At 43.2% G+C, this 25,389-nt stretch overlaps 1 protein-coding gene across 3 annotated transcripts in view; it reads right to left on the reverse strand.

The window, feature by feature from the left end:
- Positions 1-4,947: 4,947 nt before the first annotated feature.
- LOC308395248 (apoptosis-stimulating of p53 protein 2-like) overlaps positions 4,948-25,389 on the reverse strand; it is a 38,545-nt gene continuing 18,103 nt past the window's right edge. Inside the window, exons 5-18 of one of the 3 annotated variants that reach the window (XM_080880017.1) lie at positions 25,169-25,270; positions 24,370-24,547; positions 20,510-20,709; positions 13,137-13,301; positions 12,749-12,968; positions 12,483-12,605; positions 12,081-12,184; positions 10,403-10,799; positions 7,114-7,886; positions 6,882-7,019; positions 6,561-6,694; positions 6,197-6,363; positions 5,508-5,707; positions 4,948-5,123 (exon numbers count right to left, since the gene is read on the reverse strand). In XM_080880017.1, the coding sequence (XP_080736143.1) occupies positions 5,082-5,123; positions 5,508-5,707; positions 6,197-6,363; positions 6,561-6,694; positions 6,882-7,019; positions 7,114-7,886; positions 10,403-10,799; positions 12,081-12,184; positions 12,483-12,605; positions 12,749-12,968; positions 13,137-13,301; positions 20,510-20,709; positions 24,370-24,547; positions 25,169-25,270 (2,943 nt within the window). In that variant the 3' untranslated portion in view covers positions 4,948-5,081. Of the gene's footprint in view, positions 5,124-5,507; positions 5,708-6,196; positions 6,364-6,444; positions 6,695-6,881; positions 7,020-7,113; positions 7,887-10,402; positions 10,800-12,080; positions 12,185-12,482; positions 12,606-12,748; positions 12,969-13,136; positions 13,302-20,509; positions 20,710-24,369; positions 24,548-25,168; positions 25,271-25,389 lie in introns of those variants that run through there. The other 2 variants (XM_080880018.1, XR_013971357.1) reach the window with 2 other exon arrangements.

The raw sequence follows: 25,389 nt of genomic DNA on the forward strand, positions 1-25,389 counted from the left end.
ACTGGGTCAGATGGGTTAAAATTGCTAAATCTAGTGGCCACTGATCATCATTTAGTAATCAGATTACAGTAATGTGTTAGTGTAATCCGATTACTATTGCAAAAAAGGTCATTAGATTACTGTTACCTTCCCATGAGCACGCTGCATTACTAAAACCGTGATTTTTTTTTGGCGAGAGTGTCTCATGACAATGACGTAAGCGAGTGAGACGTTTGTGGCAACAGCTGTGTGCAGATCAACAATGGAAAATATAATGCGTGTGGGAGAGCATATGAGCGTGCAGCGTTTGAAGCGTGGAACTACTGACCTTACTTTGAGTTTGATTCCGTAAAAAGTGACAAAAACATTCCGGTGTTCACTGCGTGGAAAGAAAACTTCTTTTTACAGCAAAAAATACCCCTAAACTTCCAGCGCCGAGTACACTGCCACAGGAACGTGAAATTCAGAGAAACTGGATTCTTCCACTGACATGACAGCTGCGACACACCTGCACCAGGGCAAACCTCCGGCTGCCCACTCCTGCTATACAGGTGAAAATAAAGCAACAAGACTGGTGAGTCTTTGATTTTATTTATTTTCTGCTGTGTTTTACGTCCATCTATTTGAAAGAGTGAGTGTAAACACAAAAAACTATTTAATTTTATATGCTGGAAAGTGCAGAAAATAGGTTTAAATGTTTGGTTAAACAAATTTCTTCCAGTCAGAGAATGTTGCACATAATTTAAGTTTTGCTTGATGCATAAAGTTAAAAGATTAAAACTAATAAAACAAGTTTTAAAAAAAGACTTTTTCATTTGATTACATTTTATATGGTGTTGGCCAGAGGGGCCGATGGTGCGATATGGCAGCCTCGCTTCTGTCAGTCTGCCCCAGGGCAGCTGTGGCTACAACCGTAGCTTGCCTCCACCAGTGTGTGAATGTGAGAGTGAATGAATAGTGGCATTGTAAAGCGCTTTGGGTGCCTTGAAAAGCGCTATATAAATCCAATCCATTATTATTATTATTATATGATGAATTGGGCTGACAGATCTATTACTTTATTACCTATTCAGGTTGTAAAATGTTTTTAAAAAGTAGCTAAGTAACTAATTACTTCAAAAATAAGTAATCAGTAAGTAATGGGATTACTTTGGGGAAGTATTCAGTAATTAGTTACTGATTACTTTTTTCAAGTAACTTGACTGACACTGATGTTTAGCTACACGGGAAAACTTAATCTCTGGACAGAGCTCTCGATATCTTTCCAGGAATTTCCCTCGACTAAGCCATCTCATGTCAGTGTGTAGCAACAACTAAGAATGGACCTCCAGTTGCGCACGAAATAGCCGTCTTTGAAGAGATCTGGTGCGATGGAACAGGCGAACTTTGTTGCCACATCCATTATCTCTTTCATGTTAAGCATTTTTGTGCATAATGTGTGTATTATGCAGTGATAATTGAGGAAGTCCGGGAAAGCATCGTCCTCCCTGCAACTGGCAATGAATCCATTTGAGCTATCATCGCAGGCCCTTTGTCTGTGGTGATGGACACCTATTTGTATACTGGGAGCTGGGTTTTCTCTTTTTTTTTTTTTTTTTTTTTTTTTTTTTTTTCTAAATGACATCAGAAACAGCAGTATGCGACATTACGTGATGGCAGAGCTTCAGTTCATCCTTTGTCATTTTTTTTTTTTTTTTTTTTTTAATAAATAGGACAGGGGGAATGAATGAGAGAGAGAGGGGGAGAGAAAGAAAGAAAACCAAAGGGGAGAAGAGACGGTGAGAAGGGGGGGGAAGAGAGAGAAAAAAAAAAAAAAAAAACTCTTGGGTCACCTGTATGGAGAAAAAAAAAAAAAAAACAAAACAAACAAAAACAAACAGAGGAGACAGCAAACAACAAAGAGCAACATAATAATAGAGAAAACAAAGCACCATCACAATAAACTAGCTAGTCATAGATATCAATATTTACTAAATAATAAACGATATTGTGCAGCACGCAAGATAGACAGCGCACAGTGTGCTTTGAGGCAGCAGCCAAGAAAGCTTTAGTCCGCGTCTGTGAATACCCATGTGTGCATACCTGTGTGGATCAGCATGCTTGCATTCCAAAGGTTTCTCCATGTAATGATCTGCTAGGGAGTGTGGGGGGGCCACAGCCCCGTCCTCCAGGGTGTGAAGCGGGTATGGAGGAGATCAAAACTCCAGACATCCAGAGGCCCCCAGAACACAAGAGACCATGGAAGACCAACAGAGGGGCAGCCGCGCCACTGTCCCAGTAAGAGCTGAGGAGAGTCCCAGATGAGGGCTCGCCCAGCAGCCGCAGAGCAGAAGTCAGGGGGAGTTGCAGTGACGCGCCCGTGAGCTCCGCCGGCCCCCAGCTGCGCCTGAGTGACCGAGCCCTAGGCCGAGAGGCCGGGGGCACCCCACCTCCAAAGGGGCCCGAGCGAGCCCCAGGCCCCAGGCCCCGACAAGCGGCCGCCAAGGAGTGAGCCGGTGTGTACCCGGACGCCCACCCCCAGACACAAAGAACCACCAACACACCGACACCTGAGGGAGTCCGCCACCGGCAGGGGAAGTGGTGGTGGGTGGAGATAGGCCTCCAAACCTTGGAGGGCCTGAGGTGTCCCCAGAGAGGTGGCGTCTGATACCCAACCTGACATATAGACACAGACATACAGGCACACACAGACACAAACATCCATTCCCACCCTCATGCTCTCATATGCACTCACTCCACACTCAACCAACGTGGAGACAGACATAAAGAGACGCTGTACACACAATCACACTCCCCAAGCGTACTCTACAAACCGGGTCTAGGTACCCTTGCCCCTGGAGGGGGGAATTGCACCCAGACCCAGGTGGTGTTACCCTTTTCCCTGCGGTGGGGAGAGGCAGACCACCCCGACTCCGCAGCAGCAGGGAGGCCCCACACCCCAGACCGCAGTCGGACGGCCAACTCCTCCCACTAGCCCTCCCGCTCCAGCAGGCCGCAGAGAATGGGGGTGGGAGAAGACTCCAAACCTCCCTCCACCCGCTCATTGTAGTGTTGATGCATATGTGTTCTAAGGTGCAATTAAAACCCAGGAGGGCATGGAGCTACCTGCCAAGGAGCAGCAGGTAAGCGCATAGTCCCTCCTGCTAACCCTCAATGACTAAGTGTATTTAAAATTGAGAGGTGGGCAACGACGTCAGGGGTGAGGTATACACCCTGATGGTGATTTGGACTCCGTGATTGTGCCCACCCCCAAGATCCTATATGTATGTGTAATGAGAGTGTGAATAATGTGAATGTCTAAGTTGTGGGATAAAATTGAGGCAGAGGCAGCCAGAAGGGGACGGGGGGGGGGTAGCCTCCTCTGCACCCTGGTGACATACCCCCACTCCAAGGCCCTGCATGTGTGGGTGGTTGTGGAGGAGCGGGAAGAGGGAGGCAGCTGGAGATGGGGAGGGAAGGAAGGGAGGGGCAGGTAACCCCTCCCTGGGGCCAGCTCCCCCGCTGACCCCAGTAGGCACTCCCACCCTCCGCGACCCGCCAGGGAAGGGGGGCCCAGGCCCATCAGACCGGGGCCCAGTGCAGTAGCGCCCCCCGGCTCCACAGAGCCCTGGACAGTCCACCCAACCCCACCACAGAGAAAACTGCACCCACCCCACCAACCACACATCTTCCAGACTACATAAGACGGTAAACGCCCAGGCTGAGATCTTCCTCCACCTCTCCTGTATCTCCCCCTCCTGCAGAGAGTTCCTGAGAGAAGAAAGCTCCTGCAAGATGTGACCATCCCCCCCACCAGTTGAAGAGCCCCCCAGGCGGCTCGATGCACCGGCGGCACCCTGCTCCAGGGCCGGGCCCCCATGCACCCACCCGCCCACAACCCCGGCAACACACCAACCAGGACCCGAGCCCCCGAGGCCCGGCCCGGGCCCCAGCCCAGAGACGGAGCGCCCCCAAAACCTCACGCCCATCCCGGACCCACCCAGGGGCAGCCAGGTTGCCAGGTCAGCTGGGTTTTCTCAATAAAGTTTCTGAAGAAAAATGTCCTCTCCTCACGTGTGTTCTTTCATGAGCAGTACTTTTAATAGCTCCTTTTTTGAAGCCATATCGGTAAACACCATCCGAATAAAAATATAAACTGGGCTGTGTCACTCATGTCTGTAGACTTGTCCAGTAGCAGTGAGAAACACTCGCAGTTCGCAATATCCTTCCTTCTTACTTGGTCCAGAGCCCCCACTCATTTTTATATCCGTTTCTGAGTTTTGCAGCACTTGGCGTGCCTTTACGCGCATACGTTGTTACCAACGTGTCAGAAAAGGTCAGATATCAGACTGGCTGCCCTGTATGTAAATCAGGTGACAAATTTCACAGTGAGCATGGATAATAAATAGGCTGACATCTAATTTTTAATGCCATGCGATCTACCCACACTACCGTTGCGATCAACCGGTATATATATATATATATATATAATATTTACATTTCTTTGTGTCTGATGGTGTTGACAAAAACCTTGCACTTCCCCAGCAAAAACATAAATTAAAAAACACCTGGGAGATTGTACCAAAACATAGTCAGACAGCCAAAACTTTGTGTAACAATTATATGTAAATGTGTTTTTGAAAAATCAAAAAATAACTTTTTTACCTGTTTTAGTCACTAATCTCAGGAATCGCTGAAATGCGAACTACCAAGAAAAAGAATTGCATTTTTTTAAATTTAAATTTAACCCTATTACAACTGTTGTGAAACTAATGCAGCATTTCATATAACACCATATCAACAGTCAAACATGGTGGTGGTAATGTGATGGTCTATGGCTGTTTTGCTGCTTGAAGACATGGACGACTATAATTTGGAACCATGAAATCTGAAATGTTTACGTGTGACAAATATGCAAAAAAGCTCCTGAGAAATCCAGATGAGGTTAAATCCTTTTCACATTCAATGAAAGATTGAGAAACATTTCCTTTTTTACATTTATTTTTTAAAAATCAACAACATCTGACTTTTTTTCCTCTACTATAAGAACCCAGAGGTTTATTCCCATGATGCACTTCTCTCGTGGAAACATGTAGTCCTCTGAAAGAGACACAAGCCGTCTTTTAGGCCAGGCTTCTTTGCCGGGGCTTGATCCTCAGATATAGCTGGGAATGAAAGATAGAGAGTTTCTCATTAAAACACCATTAAGATAACATTAAATACTGAAACGTCAAACTTAAGACTGTTAAGTAACAGGATTCTCAAAGCAGTTTTTAAATCTGATTAAAACATGTGATTTAAGGCCAACCTGAAGTAGCAACAGATTGGCAGACTAGACAGTTTAATTCCCGCACATTAGGAAATCTTACCGTCTTATTCTTTATTACATTTTTCTGATATTCTCCTGGGATGCTTTTTTACTTTAACAAGAAAGTTTTAAATGCTGATGTAATGGGACCCTAAACCCAGAAATCTGAACATTTCCTTATGAGTAGCTTCAGTCTAAAATGTTTATAAAAGCTCTGCTAAATTTGGCATGGGCGGCTCACCCCCAGAAGGTTTCGGGGAATGTATCCCTCATGGTCACCGCATCGTGCCCACCACCACTCCGTTTCCACCTCATCCTCCCTTCTCAGCACTGTCATGCAGTCACCCTCACTGAAGCAAAGCTCGTCGTCACTCTGAGGCTTATAGTCCCACAGGGCATACACTACACCGTGATTCATCACACCCATCTTCTCCTGAACACCTAAAAAGACAAAAATAGGTTAAAAGTTAATGAGTCTGATATTCTTTAAGCTTTTATGTGAAAATGTAATAACCTGAGACACATTTAAACTACTTTAAGTCCAAGTGCATTTGCTGAAACACAAGCCTCACAAGTCTAGAAAACTTTTACAAAATTGATTTACTTCCTTGATATAACTGGTCTGAACCAAACCCCCTTAAAATGCATGAACCTATGCAACAGTCCTCAAAATCCAGGCAGATCATAACAAGATCCTTATGGCACCAAAGATCTTTTAAATCTCCTAAAGAACAATTAAGCAAATTCCAAACTCGCCTGTAACCTGCACAGACACCCATCATACATCAGTAAATCTCTTGTTGCTACAGAACACGCTCAACCCCTTGAAAGATTTGCGAAATTGTCCTTGAAACCAACAAATGTGTTATGAACTATGAGGCTTATCTCCCTGAACCCCTTTTGTTAATATGTTAACAGGTTTTGTCTCACCATAGAGGAACTGGGAGCACTGGGCATAGCCATCTTCCATCTCTTCGCACTTGTCAGCAGCTGTCTGCATGTCACTATATGTTGTGGCAAATACAGCTGCTCCAGACTCGACAAGGAACTTACAGACCTGAACGTTGTTACAGGAGGCAGCACAGTGAAGGGGCGTCCTGGAGACACAAACAGAAGGAGAATGAGTAGTTAGTTAATAAGGACTGGTGCTGTGCCAAATTAATTTGTTTTCTTCCTACCATAGACAATGTAAAAGACAGACATAACATCCGGAAGTTATGTCCGGAGGTGTCACCATGGCTAAGTCCATCTTTTATACTGCCCGTGTTTTCTACTGTTTCCTACATAGGCTCACCAGCCGTCACTGTCGGCAGCATTAACATTGACACCAAACTGAACCAAAAACTTGACAATCTCGGTGTGGCCGGCACAAACTGCGTTGTGCAGAGCCGTGATGCCCTCGTCGTTCGGCATACTAGGGTCATCCACCTGAAAGACACACAGTAACATACTGACCATATACCCTGGGGTGAAGAACAATCACGGAATTTGCAAGTATAAATCTTTTTAGTGGATCTATAAAATAAGTATAGCAGTGTGTAGCTCCCACAATTTTTTGGTACATGTACAATGATAATAATGGGCTATTTTATTCTATTTGTTTTGTGTGACTCACATCATAGATAACCCTCTGAACAAGATCATATTCGCCCTCCAGAGATGAATCCAGTAGCAGGGCCAAAGGGTTGAACTTGACCCGCAAATTGTGGTTGGCTCGCTCTTTGCCAGCTTTATGGAGGATTGATTTCTTACCCTAAGAAGAAAACAGAACTGCAATGAATTAGAAAAAAAATTGTGTTTGTATTTTAGGCAAACTGGATTTTTAATAACCTCTCAAAATCACTCACCGGCAGAACTGTGACCTGTCCTGCAACCTCTGGTGGCTGCAGGGGAACGGTATCATCTCCCTCTTCCAACTCCCCGCAGCTGGGGTAAGGTGGGGGTGGGTAAGGAGGGAACTCCTCTAGAAACGGTTCCTGGTGAGCTAAGGTTGATGGACATTTCTCTTTCTCCTTGTCCTTGTCTTCCAGCGGTGATAGCATGCAGTGGCAGGAAGTAGGATCAGAGATGGGTGAGCAAGGGGGTAGTGGGGGTGGGGTCAAACTTTTCTCAGGGAGTGGCTCTTTCAAGTCACTTTCACTTTCATCCTGAACCCTGGCTGCTCCATCTATGCCACCCATCCCGTCCTCATGAACTGTAGGCTGTATATGGATCCCTGCAGAATTAGCCGTCTCCATGGGGATGGTTTCCATAGCAGCCAGAGTGGTTTTCTGGTAGAGCAGTTTCTGAATGTTGGGTCCTGCTGGGCCTTCGGGCTCTGTGATTGAGTTGCGTTTCTTCAGGGGTCGGGGTGCATGTTGCAGCCGGCGACGCAGATTATCCAGGTCAGCATCACTGGGGTTCCTGTGAGAGTTTGATATGAAGGGGAGGAGCTTGGTGGGGCTGAGCGGGCGAGGGATACTGTGTTCCGCTGTTTCTCCTCCGATACCTTCAGTGTTACCTGGGCAACTGTTGTCAGCTTCACTTCCGTCAGGTGCACAAAATTCAGAATTGAAGGAATGGTTTTCTGAGCTGATTGATTGCTGCCTGCTGCTGGCTGGAAGGACTGGTTTTCCATACACTAAGAAAGGAAAGAAAATACATGGATTCACAAGACGTTTCTCACAGCAAGCTCTATTTGACCTCCATTAAACAAACGCACAGATTACAAATTACATGTTTGATTATTGTTTGGGGTGAGAGGAAAAAAAACTCCCCCAAAAAACTTCATTATTGATAGATAAGTACCTGTTTTTCCTAAATACTGATACTGAAAAAGCTTGCTTTACCAATAGACTACAAAGCAAAGGCAAATCAAGTGGTATCTAAATCAGTCCCTGACAACATGCCAGTAAATACCAGTCACAGCTGTTCCCTTCACCTCACATGGTGAAGTTTCCAAAATATAGTCTGAACAAGTACAACATCACAGAGGAAATGCTATCAAGTACTGGGCTATAAGTTTTATTTACATCCATCATGCAGGTATAATTAATGGAGTGAAATACTCCGTATCTTACTTCTAGGAGACAGGCTTATGGCCTGTATTTGTATAGCGCTTTACTAGTCCTTAAGGATCCCAAAGCGCTTTACACTACATCCAGTCATCCACCCATTCACGCACACATTCACACATATTGGTGATGGCAGCTACATTGTAGCCACAGCCACCCTGGGGCGCACCGACACAGGCGAGGCTGCCGGACACTGGCGCCACCGGGCCTTCTGACCACCGCCAGTTTTCTCTGTGTCAATCGTTCCTAGTTTAGTTATCTGTATTTCTAGCCTAGGTTGTCTGGTATCTGGTCCTGTTCATGCCTGGTCTCACCTCAGTGTCCTCAGTGTAATGACGGGATTTCTGTGAGCAGTTTTGTAGAAATGGTGTCTAAAGGACCACTGATGGTTTTTTATAAAGTAATTATCGAAGTTAACTCAGGAAGATCAATTGGAGAAAAAGAGACAAAATAAATATCAGTGGTTCTGAAAGTACATGATGTTACATCTGTGAGATTGTTATGTGTAATTTTTTACTGCTGATCTGCTGTTGGCACATGACATTGAAGAAGACAACGGGATGAATTATATCCTTAAATTAAGGATATAATTCCTCCCCTTGTACACTTTCAGAAAGACATCTGCTGTGATGAAATCTATTCCTCACTGCTGTGTAATCCATTATTGTAGATTGAAATGTTATTAGGAAATGATCAGACAAAACAGGGTTTTCAGGAAATACTGTTAACTGTTCAGTTTCCATCCCATATGTCACAACAAGATCTAGTGTATGATTAAAGTGGTGGGTGGGTTATTTTTTCATTTTGAATACAACGGATTAAATGCATGGATGATAAAATCACCTACAATAATTATTCTATTATTATTATTCTATCTGAGCACTAAATAAGATAAAAATTCTGAGAAAACAGCCAGAAACCGCGAGGCCCAAGTGGACAATAACAAATAAAGCTGTTTGTGTGGCTGTAATTTCAAATAAATTACAACTCTGCCTGTGTCTTTGGTTGATTAATAAGCTGGAGTGGAAGATTGCTGTCAAACCCCGTCCTCAGCCTGTGCTTCGAGTTTTTGGACAGTTGGTATAACTCATGGCTGTTGAATCATTTAAACTAACATAATCATCCTGCTGTAACCAGGTTTCTGTAAGGTGGAGGAATTTGTAGATCAATTACTAACACGGACTTATATTATTTAATAATAGACACTATTTTACTCTTTGGTGCATTTGTGGATACTATGTTTTTCTTTTGTTGTGATTTTTTATGTTTAAGTCATTATTTTGCTGATTTTTGGTTTGTTTTTTCTTGGTTTGGACACAGACACAGTCTCTAAGGGCATGGGGTTTTGGGGGATAACAGGGGGAGAGAAGCTGTGGAGAGGCGTGTAAGACTGCGACTCTGCTTCCTGATCCCAACTCTCGATAGTCACGCTTTTTTTGGGGGGGGGGGGGAATTATTAGAGACATGGACAGTTTGGTGGTGTGGTGGTGTGAAGAGTGAAGAGGCCAAGGTACTAGTCAGTTGGCTACGAGCTAAGCTAAGGTAGTGAGTCCCTAAAGATGAATGAATACTTTGAATATAATTAGCGGGTTATTCAACAGAAAGTGTGCTTTGGATAAAGCATTTAAGGATTACACTATGTAATAATATAAGTTTTTAGATCAAATTTGAATCGAAATAAGCTACAGAAACAAATTTCCCACGTGTGGGACTAATAAAGGTTATCTTATCTTATCTTATCTTAAAACACCACTGTGTGCTGTAACAGGAACAGGAAGTGATGCTCTACCCCAAGACCAAGTGTTGGCAAGTTTGTCGCACACACCTTATTTTTCTGCAAAGATGTAAATGCAAAAGCCTCTCCCCTGTTGACTGAATTTTGGTGTTTTGGTGAAATTTTTTCAATTCATATTTTTCTACTAAGACATATACTACATTTTGGTGAATAAGGAGGACCAGTGCTTCCAAGGACCAATCTTACACTGATCAAAATAATCAGAAAAATCACTTTGGCCATAATTGTGCAGCCCTATCTTAACAGGAAGAGTATTCTAATACACGGGCAACCGTATCAGTGGATTACCTCGGGGCTGGCTCCGAGGCAGTGTTCCTTGGCCACTATGTTGGTATCCCTTCCCCAGTGTAGCCTGCTGGGTGTACATCGAGTAGATTGAGGAAGCCGCCAGGGTCTGAGGTTTCTGAAGCACAGGTGGGGGACAATCAGAGAGTTCTGGGGTGTAAGGTCGCACAGCAGCAGCTGGAGGACTCTCCTGCTTGTTGGGCAAAGGGAGGGTGTTGCTATGACTGGATAGAATTCCTGGAGCCCTGAGGGGGGCCCCAACTGGCTTCACCTTACCAGGGAAGGTGCCAGTGTTATAGGGGGCTTTGGAGAAGGCTGACAGGCCAGAAGATCGGAATGGTTTGGGCTTGCTGGGAACTGGAGGTGGTGCTGTCAACTTGGAAAGACTTTTGGATGAGACCTGAAAGTAAAATATAGCAAACGTGGAAACACAGGGTTATACTCAGAGATTGATGATATAACTGCAAAATACAGAAAATGAAGCAATAAATCAAATATCAAAATGAGCTGAAATGTAAAATGGCTTTACATTAAAATTGTAAGTGCTCAGCAGCTATTAACCAGTTTGAGTTTGACTTTTCATATTTAACCTTACAATTATTGTACCGTAATTGTCGGGCTGTAAGCCGCTACTTTTTGCACCAGCTTTGAACCCTGCGGCTTTTAGTCAGGTGCAGCTTTTCTGTGGATTGTCCATGATTTTTGTCATATCGTAAGACGATTTGTTTTGTTTGTTCCGCTGTTGTACGGCACTACGTTGCCTGTCGGAAGGGCATGTGATCAGACACACAGTATCGGGGTTCAAGAGTGGTATGTTGGTCACATGTCCGTCCGCCAGGCAACGTAGTGCCGTACGTAGTGCCGTACGTAGTGCCGTACGAAGTAGCGCGAAAAACAAACTTCAAAGTAGCACTACACGTTCAGCCGGAGGCGTGGATGACGAGCGGCAATAAACTTGCAAAAAGCAAGTTATGCTCAACTCCACCGGTGGATTCTGACAGCGTGGGAAAGTGTGAAAACATCCACGATCACCAACGGATTTCGAAGGGCTGGACTGCTGCATGATGGAGAGGAGGACACCGCCACGGCCCTTCTGAAGGTGTTCAACTCTGACACTGACAACGAGGATTTGTTTGGTTTTGAAAGTGACAACGAAGGAGAGAAGCGGAGAGTGGATGACGACGCCATCCTGAGCCTGTTCGTTTCCGACACTGGAGGAGAGGACTTTGGTGGTTTTAGAGCGCAGGAAGAAGAGAAAGATGGTGAATGACTGACTTTTCTTCTTGTTAAAGCCGTGTCACTGCACCTGAGCCTAAAAGGTAGTCCGAATCTATTTTTCTGGTGTGCTGTAGGTTATTGTTATACACTACATTTGTTACTCATTTATGAAGCACAGTACATGTTTCGTACTTGTAATTACCGCTACTTGTACATATACCTAAAAAGTTATGCAAATATGTACCCATAACTTGTTTTTCAAAATATTAATAAAAGGGGTGTGTCTCCAAACAGCCATCTCTTTCCTGACAATTCCCTTTGTGCATATTCTCTTACATATGATAAGTCAACATTGAAACACCTGCGGCTTTTAGTCAGGTGCAGCTAATGTATGTACAAAACAGGATTTTCCCCTTATTTTAGCTGTATGAGATGTAGAGACTAAATGGAAGCCCACTGATACCTGATTGTCCCTGAGCAGGTTCTCTGTGGAACGATTAGATCGTGAGGGGATGGGAGGAGGAATGTCGGACCCAGAGTAGCTCTTGTCTATGGCGGTCTCACCACCTAGAAAAGAGAAAGTAACTCTAACATCCGTGGGACTTTGTTTAAACAATTTTCTATCTCCCAGATCTCATTCCTTCTATTCTCAGGTTGATTAGCCTGTCATTTGTACATGGATATGAATGCATGGATAGACTATCCTTAAATTAGGTTTTCAGTGAATGTCTCAATGTCTCAATGAATCAGCATGCCTGAACGTTTATGTGTCAGATTAGAAATGTAGTAACAAATGATTGTAAAGGCATAGAAAGTTTAAATCCTCTTTCTGCAAAAGGTAAAACAGAAACAGGACCTAACTGACCTGAGTTGCGGCAGCTTAGACTCGACATGCGAGGCAGAGTGGAGGCATGCTCGTAACCCCTACTGGATTCGGAAAATGAGCTTTCCCAGTCAAAGATCTTGCTTGTTTTTAAGGTGTTGAAACCTGTGAGGCAGAGATAACTACATCAAGTAGAGTTTTGGTACTAGAAATAGAAGTGACTAACTCAGACTCAAATAGTGTTTCAGCATGCTAGGACAGACTCAAAACATAGAAAAATATATTTCTTACATCACGGAAACATGTACCTGAGGCTGGTTTGACAGGCCTAGGAGGTGGCTTCAGTGATGAATCAGCCATGGGCAGGGTGGCAGTGCCATCTGGGTATGCTGGCTTCACCAGAATCTCCTGGCGGACCGGCACAGGTGGCCCCTGAGAGCTTGATGTGGAGGATGACTGGATGTACGGCCCCACCGCTGCCACTCTGGAGCCCATGCTATATTGTGGGGCTGTACAGTCTGAAGCCACCTGGAGTGAGCAGAAATGTTTGACTGCTGCAGCCTTTTCGATCAGTACTTGTATATTAAGCAAACAACAACAAAGCAAAAATAAATGTTTTGTACAAAAAACAAACAAAAAAAACTTGAAATTGTAGAAATCTACTTTTGCTGATATTTTTTTCCTATATAAACTCACTGGCTGGTTCTCACTCTGCTGCAAAGCAGCCTTTTTCTTCCAGAGCCGTTCCCGGAGTTCAACCAACCGACGGTCCATCGCAGCTACTTCCAAGTTCCTTTTGTTCAAGCTGTCTCTCTGCTGCTGCAGCCTGCCACTATGATCCTGATTCAGCTTGTTTCTTAGCTGTTTGGAAAGGAGGGGGTGAGAAGTCAAAGTATGATTGAAAACCAACAGAAAAAATATTGTCTAGAATAATTTATTAGACACTAGGTTTAACCTCCTAGCAACTGTAGCTGGAAGTACTAACAGTGTGAGATAGAGGTATGTACAGCCTGATATCAAATCACTCCCTATATCAGTGGTTCCCAAACTTTTTTTGCTAGGCCCCCCTTTGTTTTATAAGAAAAATGTTCATTTAGTTTACATTTAGTAAACAATTAAACAAATACAAGTAACCTGCAATAAATTACAGGTAGTAATAAAATACACTACTAACTCTTTTACGCTACATCCACACCTGGGTTTGGCTGTCGGAGGGGTGCTTTTTTGAACTGCAGGTCCTTGAAGGGTAATACAGTTTGAAGCTGGAGGATCGCTATATTAATATCCGAGAGAAGCTAGCTCCCCTAACTAGTGATGTGCAATACCACTGATTTCCTTTCCGGTCCGATACCAAGTAATATTCAGGGTGGTATCGACGATACTGATCCGATACCGATACTTTGTACAAAAACGTATTTTATTTATTGTATCTCAAATTATAGCGTCATAATGATTACAGGACATCAGATTACTTGTTCTTATCACTTAATAATGCAGAGTTCATCATATAGAAATAAAAAAACTGAAGTTGTGCGCTATTTGAACACCTTGCCTGCCTGCAGCACTAAAGGACTCTGTGAGAGACGTCTGTCTCGCCCTAGCAGCACCTGTCCCTCTCCTCCTCTTCAGTTCGCCTCAACATACGCTCGTCATATTCTGTGAGATGATTTACTCTGAGGTGTTTGACAAGTTTAGTGATGTTGCCACAACCATACATGCCAACCCTCCTGATTTTTCCGGGAGAATCTCGAATTTCAGTGCCCCTCTTGAAAATCTCCTGGAGACGCCATTTTTTCCACCCGGACAACAAAATTGAAAAACCATGTTGCAGAATTCATAGCGCGGCCAGCCAATTCCAGTTTCCAACAATGGCGGCAGCTACTTAGTTTTAATATTACTCTTATTTCTCTTTGTGGGTCGCAAAAAAGCTTTTGACATATTTTCAGGTGAGAATGTGTAAACTTCAAATATCTGAGCCGACCGACACATCGTTTTCAAACCCCCGCGGTCTTTCACTACTCGGGTTAAACAGGATATATAAGTCACTTTGATAACTTAAAAATTTTATTGTTTGGCTTTTTCAGTGTTTTATTTGTTCGTGAGTAAATCGGTTTGGCTGAAATTAAAGTTATTAGATTAGATTAAATTAAATGTAACTTTATTAATCCCTCGGAAGGGTTCCTCCGGGTTTTCACACAGCTGAATAAACGTCAAACAGAAAATGATTAAACAGAAGTGTGAGACGGTCGAGAGTTTACGCCAGCGCCCGGGTTATATTTTAGATAGCAAGGAGCAGACGGCAGAGTTTCACTCCACCGAGGGAGCTCGTGACGTACTACCCGGCTTTCTTTAGACCGCGAAGGCCGGGTCCTCAGGTGGAAGCAGCCTCTGAATTTGGACACCCCCGCTGTTTCCGGGCCGGCCAATAATAACGGTGACATTTAACGTATTTTATCTGAAAAATAAACACTGTAAAATATATTTATCACCCTAAATTACTAAAATATCGATATTTTAATGTCAGAATCGATTCTAGAACATAAGTGATTGGTATCGGAGGAACCGATATTTCAGGATCGATCCGCACATCACTACCCCTAACTTTCAGTAGCTGTTGAAAGGATAAAGTTGTGGTATATCAGTGGTTAGAAATACCATTATTACTTTGGGATTAGTTTAACACAAAGTTAGTGCTGATCTGGGAACATTGCTGTGAGTCACAGTGCGCAGCCTAAAGGTCCTTTCACATCGGCGGCAGCATGTGCTGCTAATGCTAACTAAAGGCCAAGGATCCAGAATTTGTTGCGCTGGCTGTTGAGCTCTGTGGGTTTTTGCAGCAGCTCTACCTGTACTAGATGCACCTGCTCCTTGTCGTTTCTATCTCTGACTTTATGTCCTCTACAAGAGTTTGTTTTTTTTTTGCTGGTCCTTCAAATGTTCAGTAAAACATGTATGCTAATTCATAACGAAGAATGCTTTGTAACTATCCCCACTAGTGAAGACTGTCATTTCCACAACACTGCCCCCCCTCCCCACCCCGAGGTCCACAGCGCTGTTGAAAAGGCTCTGGAGGTCCCTGTATTAAGCACGTAAACCTGTGACACAAAAATCACCAAACTCGGACTACCACAGACTGTTTTCCTTTGTGGTGATGAAGGAAAACGCTGGGCTGGCATGTAAAAGGGCATTTATTCCCTTCAAGGACCTGAAGCTCCATAAAGCACCCCTCCAATAGCCAAACCCATCTGTTCTCTGATTGGATAGTTAAATTTGTGATTGACATGACATTGGCCAATCAGATGAAAGGAAGAAAAATAGGGTCAAAATTCGTACTTGTAACTTGAAACTTGAGTGCAGAGTTTCACGTGTATTTTTTGCTCAGTCTACACACAAATCTTTTTTACACACACACAAATTCGTTTTACACATACAAATCCTGATTTACAAATACTAAATATTTATGACCACAATTTGAGCCCATATACACTCAACAAAAATATAAACGCAACACCTTTGTTACTGCTCCCATTCCCCATGGGATGGACGTAGAGACCTAAAATTCATTCCAGATACACAATATAACCATCCCTCCCAAACAGTGGTCACACATCAGTCCAAATGTGTGGTAGTGGGCACATCTGCTATATTGAGATAATCCATCCCACCTCACAGGTGTGCCACATCAGGATGCTGATCTGACATCATGAGTAGTGCACAGGTGTACCTCAGACTGCCCACAACAAAAGGCCACCCTGGAATGTGCAGTTTTTTGCACTATTGGGGGTCTGGGGACCCAGAACCGGTCAGTATCTGGTGTGACCACCATTTGCCTCATGCAGTGCAACACATCGTCGCATGGAGTCTATCAGATTGTCAATTGTGGCCTGTGGAATGTTGGTCCACTCCACTTCAATGGCTGTGCGAGGTTGTTGGATATTCGTGGGAACTGGTACACGCTGTCGTATATGCCGGTCAAGCACATCCCGAACATGCTCAATGGGTGACATGCTGGCCATGCAAGAACTGGGACATTCTCAGCTGCCATCTGCCCTGAACAATGTGAACCATGATTCATCCGTGAAGCGCACACCTCTCCAACGTGCCAGACGCCATCGAATGTGAGCATTTGCCCACACAAGTCTGTTACGGCGACGAGCTGGAGTCAGGTCAAGACCCCGATGAGGACGACGGGCATGCAGTTGAGCGTCCCTGAGACGGTTTCTGACAGTTTGTGCAGAAATTGTTTGGTTGTGCAAACCAATTGTTCCAGCAGCTGTCTGGGTGGCTGGTCTCAGACGATCTTGGAGGTGAACCTGCTGGATGTGGAGGTCCTGGGCTGGTGTGGTTACACGAGGTCTGCGGTTGTGAGGCCGGTTGGATGTGCTGCCATATTCTCTGACACGCCTGTGGAGACGGCTTATGGTTGAGAAATGAACATTCAATGCACGGGCGACAGATCTGGTTGACATTCCTGCTGTCAGCATGCCAATTGCACGCTCCCTCATTGCTTGTGGCATCTGTGACATTTTGCTGTGAGACAAAACTGCACATTCCAGGGTGGCCTTTTGTTGTGGGCAGTCTGAGGTACACCTGTGCACTACTCATGATGTCAGATCAGCATCCTGATGTGGCACACCTGTGAGGTGGGATGGATTATCTCAATATAGCAGATGTGCCCACTACCACACATTTGGACTGATTTGTGACCACTGTTTGGGAGGGATGGTTATATTGTGTATCTGGAATGAATTTTAGGTCTCTACGTCCATCCCATGGGGAATGGGAGCAGTAACAAAGGTGTTGCGTTTATATTTTTGTTGAGTGTAGTTGGTCATTATAAGAAGTGTTTGTGAACTAAACATCAAGAATGTGGGATACTGTTTGTCCGTGATTTGGAGAGCCCAGTTCGTGCTCCCGACACAGGGAAAACCAATTCTACAGGGGAGGCCTACCTTGGCCTTGTGCAGGTAAAGCCAAAGGGAAGATATGTTTCACCATATTTTCTAGTCTTTGGCTTGGAAGGCAGTTGGTTTGGAAACATATTTGGCGATGTTTCATACCCTGCTTTGCGTATGTGTGGAAGCCCCGCCAAAAACCTGTCCATTATGCTACCATGCCCCCCCCCCTGCAATGGCTCTGCACCCCCCCCCCCCCCCCCCCCCTCCCCAGGGGGTGGGCCACACACTTTGGGAGCCTCTTCTTAAGTCATGACACACTTCTCTCCCCAACATAAGTTGCCAATATATGTTAAAAGTATTGGTATTGGATTGATACCAAAATATACTGCACAGCACTACAGACAGGATGAGAGTGCAGGAATGTCTTAAAGACATAAAGACCTGGATGGCCACTAACTTTCTGCTTCTTAATTCAGGTCAAACTGAGGTTATTGTAGTCGGCCCTGAAAAGCCTAGAAATATGGTATCTAACCAGATTCTTACTCTGGATGGCATTACCTTGGCCTCCAGTAACACTGTGAGGAACCTTGGAGTCATTTTTGACCAGGACATGTCCTTCAATGTACATATTAAACAAATATGTAAGACTGCTTTCTTCCATTTGCACAATATCTCTAAAGTTAGAACTATCCTGTCTCAGAGTGACGCTGAAAAACTAGTTCATGCATTTATTACTTCCAGGCTGCACGACTGTAATTCATTATTATCAGGATGTCCTAAAAACTCCCTGAAAAGCCTTCAACTAATCCAAAATGCTGCAGCAAGAGTCCTGACAGGGACTAGAAAGAGAGAGCATATTTCTCCTGTTTTGGCTTCCCTTCATTGGCTTCCTGTTAAATCCAGAATTCAAAATCCTGCTCCTCACATACAAAGTCTTAAATAATCAGGCCACATCTTATCTTAATGACCTTGTAGTACCATATCACCCTATTAGAGCACTTCACTCTCGCACTGCAGGCCTACTTGTTGTTCCTAGAGTATTTAAAAGTAGAATGGGAGGGAGAGCCTTCAGTTTTCAGGCCCCTCTTCTGTGGAACCAGCTTCCAGTTTGGATTCAGGAGACAGACACTATCTCTACTTTCAAGATTAGGCTTAAAACTTTCCTTTTTGCTAAAGCATATAGTTAGGGCTGGACCAGGTGACCCTGAATCCTCCCTTAGTTATGCTGCAATAGACATAGGCTGCCGGGGGATTCCCATGATGCATTGAGTTTTTCCTTTCCAGTCACCTTTCTCACTCACTATGTATTAACAGACCTCTCTGCATTGAATCATATCTGTTATTAACCTCTGTCTCTCTTCCACAGCATGTCTTTTATCCTGTCTCCTTCTCTCACCCCAACCGGTGGCAGAAGATGGCCCCGCCCCTCCCTGAGCCTGGTTCTGCTGGAGGTTTCTTCCTGTTAAAAGGGAGTTTTTCCTTCCCACTGTTGCCAAAGTGCTTGCTCATAGGGGGTCATATGATTGTTGGGTTTTTCTCTGTATCTATGAAGCGCCTTGAGGCGACTTTTGTTGTGATTTGGCGCTATATAAATAAAATTGAATTGAATTGAAGAGAGGTTAGATTTAAAGGTAAGGACTGCTCAGTGACGTTTGATAAACTGCAAATTTAAAGCTTCCATGTGACGTCATAATTTTAATCACATATGATGTGTTTTGATAAATTATGTATTTTCATTTTGCAAAACAAACAAAGCTATACTAATTTTGTGTTATTCAACTGTTGCATTAAATTACTGCATTAATGTAGTGAACAAGCTTTAAGCTGATGACGCTTGGGTTCATTCAGTGAATTCCAACTTTATACTACCTTGTGTCAGTGTAAGGGATGGATATCAGCCAAGATAGCTTGTGAAACTGCTTACATCGTGTTGAATTCAGTTGTGTAAATCCACAAAAAGCAGGTCAGCTGATAACAGCGACACGGAAAACCTACTGAAGCTTACATGAAAAATGACTGTGATTCTTTTCCCTATGCTGAGCTACTGCACAGATCTCAGGGTTCCCCCACCTGCTGAATCCCACTCTAACTCTTGACTCATTGTACTGTTTAGGTGTGGAGACAAAGTCACCGTCTACAATGTGGGCGACAGAAAATAGCTATTTGTTTAAAAGTCTGTAAAGTCTGTACTTTTGCCACCTTTGAACATAACAACAACCAGTGGCTACTTTCAGCCATGTTTCACATCTGTATTGGCTTGTTGTAAGCCTGTTTGCTGGCTTGTTTGCAAACTTCTATATAATTATCAATTATAATTAGGGTTTAGGGTTAAACAGAACAAATGCAATGATGGAGTACTCAAGAGCTCCAAATGAGAAATGTTTTTTCTATGATGTATTAAGCACTTATCACTATTTCTGACACGCTGAACTTAATTTAAAGAAAAGAGTGCAAGAGGCTTTCATTTATATCATTTTATTTTTTCCATTTATTAGGCTAGGATAAGACCATAGTCCCCCGTTTATCAGGTAGGGAATTTTGCTCCCCTGTCACACCTGATCATAAGTGATAATGAGAAAACATACTGGATGCTTTAATTTGGTTTTCATTTACAGGCCTCCCCAACCTGCATGCACCCATGTGATTACAAATACAGAAAAACCCTGATTAACCGTACTCTCTTCAGCGATCCTGCACACAGTCATTATGCCTCCAAAGAAAGGCAGCACCCACCATCTGAGGCAAACAGAAGGAGCCACAACTGAAAAACTAAGGTATGGAAATGACAACTTTCTACGCAGACAACCTCAAATATTACTGTCGGACTGCCTCTTACTCTTACTGCCTTTTTATGATTACAAATGCTACAGAAACAGAAAATATATTTCCCTCCACAATACAAAGTAATTTGTGTAAAGGCATAACAGTATCATCGATATCTTCACTCTCTCTATTAGGTAGAAATATGATTTTATGTCTGTAGTTGATTAATGTCAAGAGATTTTCACATTCATCAAAGAACGCTGAATGACAAATTTTGCTATAAAAATCCGATATATATTTATATCATACTGTAAAGAAAGCAGAAAATATGGCAAACATTTAATTTAATTGTAGAACAGCAAAGTATAATTTAATATTAGCAAGAGAAATTCTCAGCTGACATCTCACCTGCAGTTCTTTGTAGAGACATTCCAGCTCAGCTGTAGAAGACATGTTGTGGTGGTGCAGAAGAAGAGGAAGAGAAGGCTCCAGACTGTTGCTCCTCAGTCCCTCCAGCTGGTTGCTCAGCTCCTCTACCCTCGCCACAGCCACGAGCAGCTCTGTCTGCTTCTGATGGAAAAGGCTGGTCATCTGCTCGATCTCCTCCACTGCAACACAATCATATCATTGCAGTCCTTAATTGATCCTGGTGTCATCCCGCAGTACCCTGCACTACTTATTTAAAGATAACCATTACACTCATTTACAGTTTGAATAGGTTTTTTTAAAACCTTGTACTGGGCATACTCTCTTGCTGTGGATGAAAGTACAGACATGATGGACATTGCACGGCTGGCCATCTTCATCCGTGGAGTGGAAATATTGGACATTAAATCGATGCACGGGACAACGACAGGAAAAGACATTTTTGAAAACGCATGTCAAAGTGTGACCGACATGAAACTGCCCTGGGACAAACTTGTTGGACTTACAACAGATGGAGCGCCGGTGTTGTGCGGTGAAAAAAAGTGGACTCGTCGGCAGGATTAGAGTAAAGATGCGCAAGGAGGAGAAATGTACCGGTGAGTTAACAGCATATCACTGCATCACACACCAGGAAAGGCTGTGTGGTAGAGTCCTAAAAATGGAGCATGTAATGATCACCGCGTTAAAGGTTTGAATCACCGTCAATTTCAGTCTTTTATGTAGGAAATAGATTCAGAGCTTGCTGACATTCCTTATCATACAGAGGTCCGTTGGCTGAGTTGGGGAAAAGTTCTCAATAGAGTTTTTGAGCTCGGCAAGGAAATCTGTCAGTTCATGGACACGGCATGTATGATGCAGTGAAGGCATTTGAAGTGAAGCAGTCACAAATGCACCAGTGCAACTTGCCTCATGTCAGGTTTATATTGTTGATTGTCATTTATGCTTAGCAATATTTAACCATATATGCTTAGAGGTGTATAATCGATTGTGTAGTGATACGATGTGTGATCCTTAGGAGTCTGCAAAGACTTCCAGAGTGTTCTGGCATTCACACCACATCCTGGGAGCATGGGAGAGGGCGTACCTTCTCTTGTTGTTTTATGGTAGGATAAACGTAGCCATGTCAGTTTTAGTCTAAGTGCCTTTTGTTTAGATGGACTGCTGGACTTACAGACCAGCAGGTTTAGGGAAGTCATTTATGGGGTCACACACTGACCCCACACACACACACACACATACTTACACAACGCACAGGCAAGGTACTCTTTGTGTGTATGTATACGTCATGTGTTAATGAACCTATGTGTATTCATGTGAGCTCAATAAAGGAACAATGTTATGGGGGAGCGGACGAGAGCGACTGGGGTCAAGCGAAGGAACGGCGCTTGTCGTGGTTCTCTCCCTCATGCATGAGTAACACGAAGAACTTTGCCTACTTGTGTCTTGCTTTTGCTGTGTAATCAAATTGTCTTGAACGTTCCAGCAAATAGGTTCAAACTACAAACCTATCACCTCACTTTCCCTGTTGCCAAGTAATGTTCAACCAAGTCGGCGCACTTTGCTGATAAACTGAGCGCACTGCGCACTGAGTATGCCCGGCGCTTTGGTGACTTTGAAGCACAAAAAGAGAATTTCGAGCTGCTTTGCAACCCATTTATGTGGAAACTGCACCTGTGCAGATTCAGATGGAGCTGCAGTGTAATGATACACTCAAGGCAAAGTACCACACTGAATGGCCCGCACAGTTTATTAGTTCCATTCCTGAAGCAACGCCTCAGCTACATGCGGCTCCAACCTTGTGTTTGCTTTCATTTATTTTTTCTGGGGTTTTGGCAGCATGTTCATATTTCTAACTTGCATAATTTTGACAGGATATATTTTTATGAAGAGCAAAATATTTAAAGTTTATTTTTTTCTGGAATAATATTCCTGTCTGTTTTTATTCATATTTATGTTTAAAAAACATTGTTTTAGTGTTCAATAAAGGTTTATCTTGTTTGGCCCGCGACCTAAAGTGTGCCTTAAGTTTTGGCCCCCTGTGCAATTGAGTTTGACATCCCTGCTGTAAACCATAAAAGGTAGTATTCATTTTTTTAATCTGATGATGGTGTTTATATAGCAGTGTCGACGTGCTGTTTAGCATTCCTTTCTGTCATTTGAACACTGCGAGCAGTAGCTTCTTTGCTGTGGCATGCTGGGGTGCATGCATCAAAGAGAAGGACGCAAACAGACTGAACAAATTCAGGAAGGCCGAGTCTGTTTTTGGCATGAAGTTCGCCACGGAGGTGGTGATCTTTGACAAAATGCTTGCAAGACTGCAGGCAATCATGGACATGGACCCCCTCCATAACACACTGGACAATCTGAAGAGTAGTTTCAGCAACAGGTTCCTTCAACCTCGCCTGTCTGAGTTGTGGTACAGGTCTTTCCTTCCCGCTGCTATCAAACTCTTCAGTCAGGTCCACACATGTGGAACGGAACAAATCACATCTCAGTGCACCCTCTCATTTTTGTACACCATGACATATTTGCACATACTTGTCCTTTTATATTTATATTTATACCTATCTCTATATTTATCTTAACATTTATCTATCAATATCTCTTTCTGCACTCATTTTCTTTGAAACGGAATTTTCCTCTGAGATTAATAAAGTTTCTCTGATTCAGATTTACCACGTATATTCGGTTAAAATTTATGTAGTCAATTCCTATCAGAAAGCATTTTTCTACACATGGTTCTGGATGATGATTAGTAAAAGCACATATCCCTAATATGGTCATCTCAATCACACCATCATGAACAGTCACATTCTGTTTTACTTAAATTTGTCTTACACTTTACTTTGTTCTGTTTCCTGCTATTTTTGTGCCAGGCCAGTGTTCAGTTAGTCAGTCTCCTCAGTATATATACCGTCACAACAATCTTAAGCCAGACTGTACTCTTTGCAGTAAAGCTTTCCAGTAATTCCTAGTATTCCTTGTGTTGCCTACTACTATCCTAACTGATCTGATTTAGAGTATTTCATTGACTTTTCCTGTTGCTTGCGTTACTTGGATTGTTTGCAACTGATTTCTCATGTATGACCACGGCCTGTACTGGTATACCTGTCACAGCAGATGGCCCCGCCCCTCTCTGAGCCTGGTTCTACTGGAAGTTTCTTCCTGTTAAAAGGGAGTTTTTCCTCCCCACTGTTGCCAAAGTGCTGCTCATAAGCGGTCATTTGATTGTTGAGTTTTTCTCTGTATGTATTTTTGTAGGGTCTACCTTACAATATAAAGTGCCTTGAGGCGACTGTTGTTGTGATTTGGCGCTGTATAAAAGAAAATTGAATTGAATAACAACTTGGACGGTTGAATTTTATTTAGAGCCTCTTCTCCTTATACGTAACACCAGCTGCCTGTAAACCTTTTGTTTAAGAAGGGTAGCCAGTCAAAAGAAAGTTGACTTACACCACGAGTTTGGGATTGAAAATGAACAGTGGGGCGCCAGTACCTCTTCTTTAGCTTTTCTGATAGTCAGTGAACAGAAATATAGAGTTGGATATGAGAATATTAGCTCCCATTTAAAAAAATCCCAAGTTTATTTTAAAAAATACAAAAATTAGACTATTTATGAAACGAAAAATTTCTTAAATAGTTTTCTAATGTTTTTCCCATGTTGATGTTTGCCCCAAACTAATGTGCCAAACTTGTCGGTGCATTAGTGCTTCATATTGATTTTATACAATTAGGCCCAGGAATATGTGACACATAAAACAGTTCAAAACTAATGTTTTGGATAAGAATAAAGAAGCTCTGCAAAATGTTACAAAGCCTATGTAGTCGCATGGCTCACTGACCTAGTTTGCTATTACTTAGGCGTTTCTGTTCCACCTGACCCTTTAGGGCCCGGACTCGTCGCAGTTTGGCCTCCTGGTTATGCGCATTCTCCCTGAGCTGCCACAGCCGCTCCTGTTCTGACGCCTCCTGTTGCTGCTGCTGGTGATCCTGCAGTTTCAGGAACCGTAGCTGCTGCTCCTGCAAAACACAATGCTTTTCAGGTCTTTATCATATCATATCATGCTAAACAGCTACACCGATTTCTTCCTGATATACTTTAACTGGAAGACATGAAACATTGACTTTCTTATTTTTATTTGAATTTTATTGAATTTTATTTTTTATTTTATTTGTATTCTTTCACTTATTGTTGCATGTGTGTTGTTGCTGCCTGTGTTTGAGTAATTTCTGTAACTGTGAGACATCTGCTGCTGCCTATCTTGGCCAGGTCTCCCTTGAAAAAGAGGTTTTTAATCTCAGTGGGATCTTCCTGGTTAAATAAAGGTTAATAAATAAATAATAAATTTACAGTACATCTTGTAAAATATATCTAGCCATTCATATGAGGTATAGAAGGCTTGTGTAGTCACAGTCGAATCATGTACATCACTTTAGTATGAACATTAGTCTCTGTTTGCACAGAGCTTTGTTTGGTATACTAGTCCAGGGGGCAAACTGAGTACAAGAAGTAGTTAATAAGCATCCATAGGCAACTGCAAGAGGTTATTGTGAACTGCATTTAAAATAGTATCAGCATCAATATAAGTGGTAACACCAGTAGTAGTAACAGTAGTAATAGTTGTGTATGGTGTGTTTTACCTTGGAGGCCAGCAGCTGCTGCTGAGCACTGATCTGCTGCTGCTGTCGGGTTGCCAGGTCGTGCAGCTCATTCAGCGTCATGTCCAGACAAGGAGCTGAAACCTGTAACGCAGATACAGTCAGAGTTCACTTTCACACAGACATAAATACTAAAAGACACATTACACTGTCCAGCTGTCACAACCTTCATGCATTTTAAGGTGCAATGCACAACTTTCTGT

The sequence above is a fragment of the Rhamphochromis sp. 'chilingali' genome (assembly GCF_963969265.1).
Source record: "Rhamphochromis sp. 'chilingali' genome assembly, chromosome: 4".
Classification (NCBI taxonomy): Eukaryota; Metazoa; Chordata; class Actinopteri; order Cichliformes; family Cichlidae; genus Rhamphochromis; species Rhamphochromis sp. 'chilingali'.